An 11384-nucleotide genomic window follows, 5' to 3' on the forward strand; every position below is an offset into this window, starting at 1 on the left:
AAATGGCCCTAAAACCACTCACCATTCAAGTGCCAATAAAATGATTCCACCATAAGCAATAGCGAAATAACTATTCACCGTACTTCCTCTTCAAAAATCTTGAGTATTAATTATATTAGTCACTAAAAGTAAGTTTTGGTTGATCATGAAGTTTGAGGGTCATCCTTCCCCCTCAACTCTTCAAGAGCATTGATCAGAAAAACCAAACATACCAAAAGTAGAGGAAGACACGTAATATAGAATTGTACTTAATCATCTACTCACAGTATAAATACATACATATATATATATATAGTAACTACATGGAATACACCCATTGCTACAAAATATTGCATTATTTTTTAAGACAACAATTCAGTAAGATTGTCGCCAAGACAGCTCTTGCTTGAGCTGTCCAAGATACTACAGAGATATTTTTAAGATATAAGCCAGAGACTGGACTCTATCTAAAATGCTACAAACTGACTATCAGTTAAATATATTGTCTATATTGGCAAATAATGAAGCACGAGAAGATTGTCTCGAGACTTGGTCTGGCAGCTGTTCTGCGACCAAGAGGTAGAAGAGCCCCATAACTCCAGTGTGTGGCCGGCAGCTGCGGCTGTAGTTGGATTCCAGAGTCACAGTTTCACCATCGATTATCTTGACAGAACCAGGTTGAGGATAACAAGTGGTCATTCCTACAATGTAGCCTTCTTCATTCCCTGCCTCCTTTCCAGTTCCATAACTTGGCATTGAAGAACATATAACCCTTCCATCCTGAAACCATCTCACTAATTTCAGGAGGGGGGAAAAAAAAAGAAAAGAGCTGTGCTGCTATAAGGATATGATGCCCTCACTAATTGGCAAAAAACAATTCACTCATTTCTTGCACATAGTGAATTGCTCATAAACGTAGCAACACAACAAAGTTAGATGCAAACTTACAACCCTGCTTGATTTGCTGGGTCACAAGCATCACTTTTGACTCCTTTCCATGTTAATTTTTTTATATATGCAAGTTAAAATAGCAATTAGAGACAGAAAAATAGAAATCCATTATCACCTGCCCATACAGAGTTGAACCAATTCCACCTGAATGTTGATGAGCCACACCATAGATGACATAGCCACCTCTTGGCATTGGGAGGCTTGTTCTCTTGACATCAATGCATCCACTGCCATCCTTCTGATTATTGATGCAAGACTCAACTTGATACTCAACCTGTAACAAGGAAATCCTTGTTGCTCACATGCACTCAACAATACAAGAGACTATGATTATGTTTTAAAGAGAAAAAAGGATTCAGACCAACGAATTTGTCAACTAAATAATTACTTACCTTGCAGTTATGCTTTGTACTCAAGGCTTTTGAATTTGAACCATTTGGTACTTGCAAACTATCAGTCACGTCAAGTATATAAATCTTAACAGGAACTATCAAATCACTCCAATCAACCCACTTAATTGTATATCTCAAGTAGAGGCTTCTCCTTGGTCCCTCAAAGCCTTCCTTCACCCTGCATTGAGTTTTATGATAGCAGCATAGCAGGCCGCCTAAATAATCAGGCCTCAAAGGCCGACCATATTCATCCACAGTGATGTTATAAAGATCACACTTGCACTCAGTGCACCCCAGCCTATCTTCTACACCTCTAGTATCAATGGCATGCACATTAAGCATCCATTTCTCCTCATACCCCTCTGGAATGTTTGCAGGATTACCTATTTCTATCCCAAAAGGCTCTGGAATATCTGTAGCTGTTCCCCGTGTTTCAGATCCAAGGCCAAAATACTGTCCAAGAGAATTACCCTGGCATATGCCACTGTTTTTCACCAGAATGTGATTTGGGTTTGACTCACTAAGCACCCGATGGCCATCATTACTTTTGAGTGACACTCCTTTACGTTGATGGTATCTAACAACAACCCAATGATGGAGATAAGTCTCATGAAGAGGCACAGAATTGCCTTCTTCATCAACTACTTCACCATTGAAACTCTTGAGTGCAATATGACTTCTTGGAAAGTCTATATCATAGTAAAATTTGTTTTCAACCGATCCTGGTCCTAGTTCAAACTTAGGGGAAAGGAAAACAGCTTCCTTGATTTTACTTTCACTCTTCCATAACGCATGAGAAAGCGGTGTGCCCAATATTAGCAACAGTATTGCTGATAAAAGTTTCCAAGGTTGTAAAAGAAGTCGCATGTTGATTCTGTCAACACCATCACAATAGAAATCATTAAATACGAGATATAAAACAGATGAAGATGTGAAATGTGCATCCTCTCCATCATCTACAGCAAAAATTATAATAGAATTCGATAAATTTCTCTCAGTTACTTTCTTTTCTTTTATTAGAAAACCCATAAGTAATTTGTTTACTTATAAAACCTTTGAACGATGATGAATAAAAATTATGAACTTCACAACAGGCCATAAAAAGTAAGCGAACAAGGGGGAAAATGGGAACAATAGAGACGAAAAGTAAATCATCCAACCAATGAAAGTACATTGGAATTATGAATTATGAAGTACGAAAACCAACACAAGTGATGCATTAGTGAATAGTAAAGCATGCCCATCGTATGAATGAGGGGGCTATAATTATTGAGATACCATCATTAATGTGTACGAACTGGAAACATCTTAAAAGCATGTGGAAACGTTTTCACAATAGTCTTTTGGTGCTGAAAAAAGAATACAAGAGCTCAAGTAAATAAAGCTCAGGAGGAATCAACTAACAGAATATCTTTGTTCTGAATAGTAGACAAAAAGATTGTCTCTGTGAGGCCAATTGCATGTTTATTTATTCTCCTTGGCAAGAGAAAAAAGAACATCTTGATAAACTATGTCCACCACAATCACTTAATGCAGTTGTCCGAGCTCTACATGAAGATGCTTGGACATGGTTTATGGGAAGAAATAGGAAAGATACAAAATAAAACGGATTTCTAATGTCTCGCAATAAACGTCCTTATTTGTAGACCAAAAGAAAATCCTTACATTCGTCTTATATAGCTGTTCAACCTTTTAATAAAACTCTCAAAAACTTGGTGGAGCTGAACTTCTGTAAAAAAACACACTTTGACAGATTATTCGAACTTCAAAGCATGTCTGTTTTGCCATATTCTTCGGAGGAAGTAACACAAAACAAGTCATGTAGCGTATAAGGTACATAATTCATTTTTTTCAAATAATAACAAACAGGTATTAAAATCAGAACTCAAATTAAGGCATCAAAAACTAGAAGTCACATAAGGGGGGCGGCTAACTATGGAGACAGATTGGCTATTAAATAGAAATTACTTTTATGGCAGACGGCAAAGGAGAACGCAATCCCACCACATACAAAAACACGAAGTTCCAACTTCCAAGTCGATGAACCCATGCCTAGAAACTAGAGTGAGATAATCTTTTACGCGGAAAATTCCCCCAAAAAAAAAAAATCTCATGAACAGCAATCACAAAGAAATTGTTCGAAGAAGTTAAGAATAGCATACCGCAGGAGAGGAACGACAAGAATTATAACTCGGCTGAGTGAGAATGCGATGTTGCAATTACAATTCACAAACGAATTGGTTATATATACAGCAACTCAGCAAGCAAATTCAAAACGCGATACGAAAGTCAGATTTTCTGAAAAATGAAGAACACGACAGGAAAGGATACGGCCACGTGGCGTTGTGAACTGAGGTGGGGAAGCTCGGCTCCAAGTGGGGTCCACGAGGGGAGAAAGTTTCCGCGGGCAACCTGCTTTTTTTTTTTTTTTTTAACCAGCCGTGTGCTTTCTACTAACTTGGAAATGGATTGTGAAACTATGAATTGATATTGTAAGCCATGACGCAAATGAGGAAGAGAAGGAACAGGAGGATTGTTGATATGGATTGGTCGGAGCAAGGACGATGAAATCAATCAACACCATAGAAACAAGAGTTCCATCGCCAGAAAAAATAAATAAATATTTTGAATCAGTTTTTTATTCACAGTCTTTTTCATTTCCAGCTAGACCTATGGAGTTTTCTAAAGAATATCCGAACCAAAAATAGTTCCATTTTTATCATTACTATGATATTTCATATATTCCTGTCCACGTCGATTGGATACCATAGAAAATCGATTAAACAATATTCGAAAATGGCGATTCCTTTCAAGAAATGAAATGTTCTGTAGTGCCCAATCTTAAATGTAATCGTCTTCATCGAGATTAAAAAGCTCCTTAATAAGAACAAAATAACCCTTTATTCTTCGGCAAAAGAAAATGCACTTTTTGTTTTATCTAAATTATAAAAATATATTTTTTATTTTAAAACCCCGTATAAACCTCCCTTAATATTAGGATATGTGTTATACATTTAAAATTAATTAATTGTTAAGCTTGATTTTAAACTTTTATTTTGATCAAATGACATCCTCTTAACATTTTTATTTTGATCCGCACCTTATTAACATAACAACTATTTAAACATTTATGTTTAAAAAAATAATTTTTATATAACTAAAAAATAATTTTAATAAATGTAATTTCAAATTTTCTAATATGCTATTAAATTTGTTAATTTTGATTATGGATAAAATTCGATAATTTTAATATTACATCACATTTATTGAATTTTTTGTTTAGATTTTTTAAATGAATAAAAAATATTTCAAGCACATATATTTCACAATACAATATAAATAACATAAGTTTGGGAGAGTAAATAATTCGTTTAAATTTATAGAATAAAAGTTTTTGTTTCAAACATTTATAAACATATTAAGTTAATTATATATTTATTTAAAAAGTTAATCAAATTTTTAATCAATATTTTTTTAACCAAAAACAAAATCAAATATATTAAAATGAAATAACTTCAAAGGTTACATATAGTAAGCAAACCAACCAAAAAAAAAGAATTAAAATTTACAAAACAATCTTTAGAAATAACTTTAACACTAACAAAAGAGAAAGCATGAATAAGTGTGTTTTAATCAAGTTTTTCATGTCTAAATTAACTAAATTACTTAAGGTTCTATTTCAATATGACAAAAATATTTTTAAAAAAAGATATTTGAAAGAAAATCAAATTAAGAAAAAGAAAAAAACTTTTAAATTCTTCAAAACTATTTTGGTTAAAATTAAATATTTTGCATGATAAAGGTTAAATTAGTAATTAAAAAAAGTTCTAACATAGCTAGAATGCATGCAACTCTTTTTGCACATCACTTTCCCAAACTTTAAAAGTTTCAATTAAGGATCATGATCTTTCATATTCCAACCATCAACTCCCGCGTGCTGAAATTACCATTAAAATCAGCATCTTTTTTTTTTCTTATAAAATCATTTGTGATACCATTTTACTTTTAAAGTAATTAAAATGATGTAACCTCATCCATGCCGCCTGAAAAATAAAATTGAAAACGTCTGTTAAGCTTTTTCCATTTGCCCCTTTCCCTTCCTTCTTGTCCCCGTCCTTCACTCATCAACAGCGGTGGCTTCTGACGAGGAGCAAGAAAGGCAGGGTCGGCAGTGAGAGAGCGAACACGATTTTTACAGAGGAGTGGAGAGAATTTTCAGCGATGGGTTTTTGTGCCAAGAGAAGTTGGTGGGAACTGTGGATGTGATAGGGCATTTCACGATGGAAGGTGGGAGCGAGAATGATAACGCAAATTCGAGCTCCACAGTATCCTCATCGTCATTGCCATCAGAAGGTGAAGAAGATTATTAACTTTTAAGAACCTATTGTGGAGATTGTCAACGGAACGATATGAGATAATCAAAGATATTGGGTCTGGGAATTTCGGTGTTGCCAAGCTGGCTAGAGAGAAACGAGTCGGCAAGTTCTTTGCCGTCAAGTTCATTGAGAGAGATTCCAAGTTTGTTCCTTTGCTCTATTTATTTATCTTTGCATTAATTACTGGATTATTCTTCTTACCTTCTTCCCCATCCCTTTAATTCTGCAGATTATGAGCATGTACAGAAAGAGATTAGAAATCACAAATCCTTGAAACATTCTAACATCATTCAATTTTAGTAGGTAAGACCATTTTTTATCTCAACTATTAAACTCAGAAACGCAGGGCTTTTTTTTTTTTTTTTGGTAAATAGAAACACATGTTCTTTGATGCCCTTTTGTTTCAACAGGGAAGAAGAGATTCATTGTGAAGTTGATTGAATTATTATAAGATTATTCATTGCTTAGATTTTGCTGACCCCAGCTCATCTGGCTATGGTCATGGCATATGCTAGTGTTGGAGAACTTTTTGAAATATGTAATGCAGGAAGATTCAGTGAGGACGAGGCACTTTAATTTTGGTTTATAATAATTTGATAATTGATGACCTTGAATCACTTTTACTTGACAGTGTTTTCACTTCATGGAGGCCTGGCCAGCGTGGTTGATGAGTGAAAGCGACAAGACAGGGAAGGAAAAGGAGCACAAGGGGAAAGCTTAACGGAAACGGCAGGGATGAGATTACTCCATTTTAATTACTTTAAGAATAAAATTACACCACAAATGGCTTTAAGACATTGAATATACCTAACAAAATAATTGAGGTTGCTAGATGCACATTAACTTTAAAATGAAACGCTTGAAAAACATAGAGTACTTTAAAGATATTAGAAATATTTGTTTGATTAGGTATTTATTAAATAGAAAAAGGGATAAAATAATTAAAATTACGTGTCAAACACCAAATATATTTGTAAATGATATGATATATAATAAAAATATATGACATGTCAAAATAATTAAGCCAGTAATTTGAACATCACAAGCATTGATTGTCAAAATATGAAACATTAGTGTTCTTAATTTGAATTTTTAAAGTTTAGGGAAGTGATGTACGATCAACTCAAAATTTAGAGAAATTTTGTGCATATTAACTAAATTTTAATTAATAAAAGAAATTCTTTAAAACATTTTTAACAAAATTAGCAATTTGAATTTAAGGGTATGTTTTCAAAAATGAAAGCAAAGACAGTGTAACTAAAGCAAAATGTAAGAAAGGATGTAGAGTTCTACTCTTTATTTAACCAAATTATTAATTAAAAGATTTAGCTTGTATGAATCACTATTGATTTATTACCGATGATAGTTGCTTCAATATAAAAGGTGTTTGGAAACATATAAAAGTACTTTTAAAGAGCACTCTTTCACAAAACGAGATAAATTCTTTCACATATTTGTTTTATATATTATAAAAACAGTTTTAAAATCATAGTTTGGTTTTCACCTAAACACTTTTATAGAAAAATGAATATACCGTACGTCTCATTGATGAATGAATAAAAAGGTGAAGCCTTAAATTTGACTCACAAAACATATACACACAAGTAATATGTGTGCGTCTATATGTATACATATGCATGTGTGTCCTAATCAAAGAAAAGCATGCTTCAAGAATGTTTTTTTTTTTTTAACTACATGCTTCGAGTATTAAAGAGACTTGAGGATTATTTTCAAAATTGAACTGTGCTGACCAAAATTCTTAAATGGCCACTTCTAGGAAGCTAATAGAATATAAGATCAGTTACGTTCCCATTTTACAGCAGCAGTCTGATTTTCTTTTAAAGGCAATTGTTGGAAATTACCGACAGTATAAACATAGGCCCCTTCCTCGACCTCTTCAAGAACATTGACTAGAGAAACCAAACATAAGGACCAAAAGCAGAGGAATAATGCATAACATAGAACTACACTTACCCATTTACTCTCAGCATGTACTGTGATATTTGGACCCTATCTAAAATGCTACGAATTGACTCAGTTAAATATATTCTCTATATCTGCAAATAATGAAGCACGAGAAGAATGTCGGAAGAGTTGGTCTGGCAACTGTTCTGCTACCAAGAGGTAGAAGAGCCCCATAACTCCAGTGTGTGGTCGGCTGATGCGGCTGTAGTTGGATTCTAGAGTTACAATTTCTCCGTCAATTATCTTGACCGAACCAGGTTGAGGATAACAAGTGCTCATTCCTATAATGTAGCCTTCTTCATTCCCTGCCTCCTTTCCAGTTCCATAGATTGGTATTGAAGAACATATAACCCTTCCATCCTGAAACCATCTCACTAATTTCAGAAAAGAAGTTGTACTGCTATCATTTCACATTGGTGTGAATTTAAGGAAAATTGTTGATTTAAAGCTATGAAAGAGTTTAGATGTGAGCTCTGAGGAATTATTTAGATTTTAACCCCTGCAGAATCATAAATGGTGAAGGTAAGGTTTTCTATAAGGAAGTGATGCCCATACTAATTGGTTAAAAAAAAAAAAAGAATTACCCACTTCTTGCAAATAGTGAATTTCTCGTAAAAGTTCGAACACAATACAGCAAGATGAAAATTTACAACCTTGCTCAATTTGCTGTGTCACAATCATTACTTACGATTCTTGTGGGGCTCCCCTGTCCAGAGCAAGCCACTCTTATTAGCACCAAAGTTGGGTCGAATATTCCCATACCAGGAAAATTGTCTTCCATCTAATTTCCCCCATTCCATAAGCTACTAATTAGTCTCCAATTCATAATTTTATTTTACCGGATAAATACACTGGATTTGGTGTTCCCTGAAGTGAAAGGAGAAAATGACACCTAGAGAGGAGAAAATAAGAAGTTGTATGCTTTTTATAGCGTTATTTTTTTTTTTTTAAACAAACAATATTTAATCTGATACAATGATACAAAAATTGTTAAGTGTCTACAAATGACTGTGTGTTTGAAACATTTTCTCACAGATGCAAAAAACCTATGGTATCTTAGGCAGAGCGCGATTCGAGCAAGTATGATGAATAATTAAGTATCATTATTCCGCTAATGATCAGAACAGATCAATGTCTTCTATTCAATGAATAAAACCAGTGGTGAGAATAACAACCTGTAGCTGTTAAAAACTGAAAAGTAGAAATAGAATATCACCTGTCCATACAGATTTGAACCAGTTCCACCTGAATGTTGATGAGCCACACCATAGATGACATAGCCACCTCTTGGCATTGGGAGGCTTGTCCTCTTGACATCAATGCATCCACTGCCATCCTTCTGGTTATTGCAGCAAGAGTCTACTTGATACTCAATCTGTAACCAAGAAATACGTGTTGCTCGCATGCGCCCAATAATGCAAGAGTGTATAATTATGTTTTCAACTAGGATTCAGACCAATGAACTTGTCAACTGAATAATTACTTACCTTGCAGTTATGCTTTGTACTCAAGGCCTTTGAATTTGAACCATTTGGTACTTGCAAACTATCAGTCACGTCAAGTATATAAATCTTAACAGGAACTATCAAATCGCTCCAGTCAACCCATTTAACTGTATATCTCAAGTAGAGGCCTCTCCTTCGTCCCTTAATGCCTTTCTTCACCCTGCATTGAGTTTTATCATAGCAGCACAGAAGACCACCTAAATAATCCGGCTTCAAAGGGCGGCCATATTCGTCAACTGTGATGTTATAAAGATCACACTTGCACTCAGTGCACCCCAGCCTATCTTCTACGCCTCTAGTATCAATGGCATGCACATTAAGCATCCATTTCTCCTCATACCCCTCTGGAATGTCTGCAGGATTACCTATTTCTATACCAAAAGGCTCTGGAATATCTGTAGCTGTTCCTCGTGTTTCAGATCCAAGACCAAAATACTGTCCAAGGGTATTACTCTGGCAGATGCCACTGTTCCTCACCAGAAAGTGATTTCGGCCTGACTCACTAAGGCCGTCATTAATTCTGAGTGTCACCCCTTTACGTTGATGGTATCTACCAACAACCCAATGATGGAGATAAGTTTCATGAAGAGGTACAGAATTGCCTTCTTCATCAATTACTTCACCATTGAAACTCTTGATTGCAATATGGCCTCTTGGAAAGTCTATATCATAGTAAAATTTATTTTCAACTGATCCTGGTCCTAGTTCAAACTTAGGGGAAAGGAAAACAGCTTCCTTGATTTTACTTTCACTCTTCCATAACGCATAAGAAAGCGGTGTGCCCAATATTAGCAACAGTATTGCTGATAAAAGTTTCCAAGGTTGTAAAAGAAGTCGCATGCTGATTCTGTCAACACCATCACATAGAAATCATTAAACAACAGATATAAAGCAGATGCAGATGTGAAATGTGCATACTCTCCATCATCCACAGCAAAAATTACAAAATTTGATAATTTTCTCTCGGTTTCGTTTCTTTTGTTAGGAAAAGTAAATTTTCAATGAAGAATAACCGTAGGTAATTCGTGTACTTATAAACCTTTGAACCATGATGAATAAAATTGCGAGCCTGACGATTAGAAACAAGCCATACAAAGTATGCCAATGAAAGGGAAGTGGGTACAACAAAAAGGAAAGCAAATCGTTCAGCCAAAGAAACTACATAGTAATTACAAAGCATGATGATCAAGGTCCAGAGCAACACAAGATAAACAGCAAGAAAGGAAACAACACTCAAAATGAGTCCACTCTAGAAAAAACACCCCACAGTTAATCAGGAATAGCTTCCTCAGCCGGAGATGTGCAGCTCGGCCTAATTACGTGTAGTACCAAACGCACCAGAAAGGAGAAAATACATAATCCTAATAATAGATGAGACATCGAGATAAATTACCATCGTCACGGAAAATTTCAACCGCAAAGAAAGCATTTATCCAGCATATGAAACTAAAGAGAAGGAAGAAGGACACTGCCCCCAAATCATTTACCTATGGGTGATACCAAAATCCCATAATTTGCCGTCTTTTTGCATCAGTGAAACAAAAAACAAATCGATGTATCACTTCATTCACACCAAAAAAAAAAACGATGGATTACTTCAAAAGAATCTCATGAACAGTAAGCACAAAGAAATTGATCGAAGAAATTATAAATAGCTTACCGCAGGGGAAGAAGGAAGAGAAGTATGAACCGGCTGAGTGAGAATGTTATACTGAAACCCCAATTGGAAAACGAACTGGTTATATACAGCAAGTAAGCAAGAAATTCAAAAGTGTAGGCGATACGATAGTGCCGTAAGCCATGACGCAGATGAAGAAGAGAGACAATCACTAGAATAGTAACAGAAGTTCCGATGGCGATGAACAATTCTCATGATTTTAGGCAACATTTCTCATGACAAATTAAATATTTTAAATGAGTCTTTATTTCATTTGGTTTTTTAAAATAAATAATTAGTTAAAGTATACTTTTGGTTCTTCACCTTTACATAAGGTTTTATTTTGGTCTCTTAATTTTAAAAAGTAAATTTTTAGTCTTTCAACTCTGAAACTGTTAATAAAAAATGATAATATTGAACTCTTGAATATCAATAAAATATTACCAAATGCTATAATATTAAATTTAATTTTCAAAACAATTATAATTGTTACAAAAAATCATTATTTAAGACAACAATTTTAAAGTTAAAGGACTAAAAGTATACTTTTTAAAGTTAA

At 34.5% G+C, this 11384-nt stretch overlaps 2 protein-coding genes across 5 annotated transcripts; both read right to left on the reverse strand.

The window, feature by feature from the left end:
• Positions 1–238: 238 nt before the first annotated feature.
• Positions 239–3451, reverse strand: LOC114737451 (uncharacterized). 3 transcript variants are annotated; one of them, XM_028925371.1, is made up of 5 exons: positions 3291–3418; positions 2988–3051; positions 1323–2196; positions 1046–1204; positions 239–759 (listed from the first exon to the last, which is right to left on the reverse strand). In XM_028925371.1, the coding sequence occupies exons 1-5, from the start codon at positions 3370–3372 to the stop codon at positions 469–471; spliced, it is 1470 nt and encodes a 489-aa protein (XP_028781204.1). In that variant the 5' UTR covers positions 3373–3418; the 3' UTR covers positions 239–468. The 3 variants fall into 3 exon arrangements, with proteins under 3 accessions (XP_028781204.1, XP_028781205.1, XP_028781203.1); XM_028925372.1 differs by lacking the exon at positions 2988–3051 and having other exon boundaries at positions 3375–3451; XM_028925370.1 differs by lacking the exons at positions 2988–3051; positions 3291–3418 and having other exon boundaries at positions 1323–2366.
• A 4021-nt stretch (positions 3452–7472) lies between these two features.
• LOC114737450 (uncharacterized) lies at positions 7473–10873 on the reverse strand. Of its 2 annotated transcripts, none has more exons than XM_028925369.1 (4): positions 10829–10873; positions 9151–10015; positions 8880–9038; positions 7473–8023 (listed from the first exon to the last, which is right to left on the reverse strand). In XM_028925369.1, exons 2-4 carry the CDS (start codon positions 10006–10008, stop codon positions 7733–7735), a joined length of 1308 nt encoding a protein of 435 aa, XP_028781202.1. In that variant the 5' UTR covers positions 10009–10015; positions 10829–10873; the 3' UTR covers positions 7473–7732. The 2 variants fall into 2 exon arrangements, with proteins under 2 accessions (XP_028781202.1, XP_028781201.1); XM_028925368.1 differs by lacking the exon at positions 10829–10873 and adding an exon at positions 10656–10727.
• Positions 10874–11384: the final 511 nt, after the last annotated feature.

Source organism: Neltuma alba, unplaced genomic scaffold, assembly GCF_004799145.2.
Source record: "Neltuma alba isolate B1F8T4 unplaced genomic scaffold, ASM479914v2 tig00013449_pilon, whole genome shotgun sequence".
In the NCBI taxonomy this organism is placed as follows: Eukaryota; Viridiplantae; Streptophyta; class Magnoliopsida; order Fabales; family Fabaceae; genus Neltuma; species Neltuma alba.

Bases quoted from the DNA above. Each gene is read 5' to 3' on its own strand.
- LOC114737451 (XM_028925370.1), bottom strand. From the start codon at position 2,351: ATGGGTTTTCTAATAAAAGAAAAGAAAGTAACTGAGAGAAATTTATCG. The intron at 1,205-1,322 runs GTAAGTAATTAT...TCCTTGTTACAG, and splicing joins GTACAAAGCATAACTGCAAG to GTTGAGTATCAAGTTGAGTC. The intron at 760-1,045 runs GTGATAATGGAT...AGATGGTTTCAG, and splicing joins GTTCAACTCTGTATGGGCAG to GATGGAAGGGTTATATGTTC.
- LOC114737450 (XM_028925368.1), bottom strand. From the start codon at position 10,699: ATGCAAAAAGACGGCAAATTATGGGATTTTGGTATCACCCATAG. The intron at 9,039-9,150 runs GTAAGTAATTAT...TCTTGGTTACAG, and splicing joins GTACAAAGCATAACTGCAAG to ATTGAGTATCAAGTAGACTC. The intron at 8,024-8,879 runs GTGATATTCTAT...AGATGGTTTCAG, and splicing joins GTTCAAATCTGTATGGACAG to GATGGAAGGGTTATATGTTC.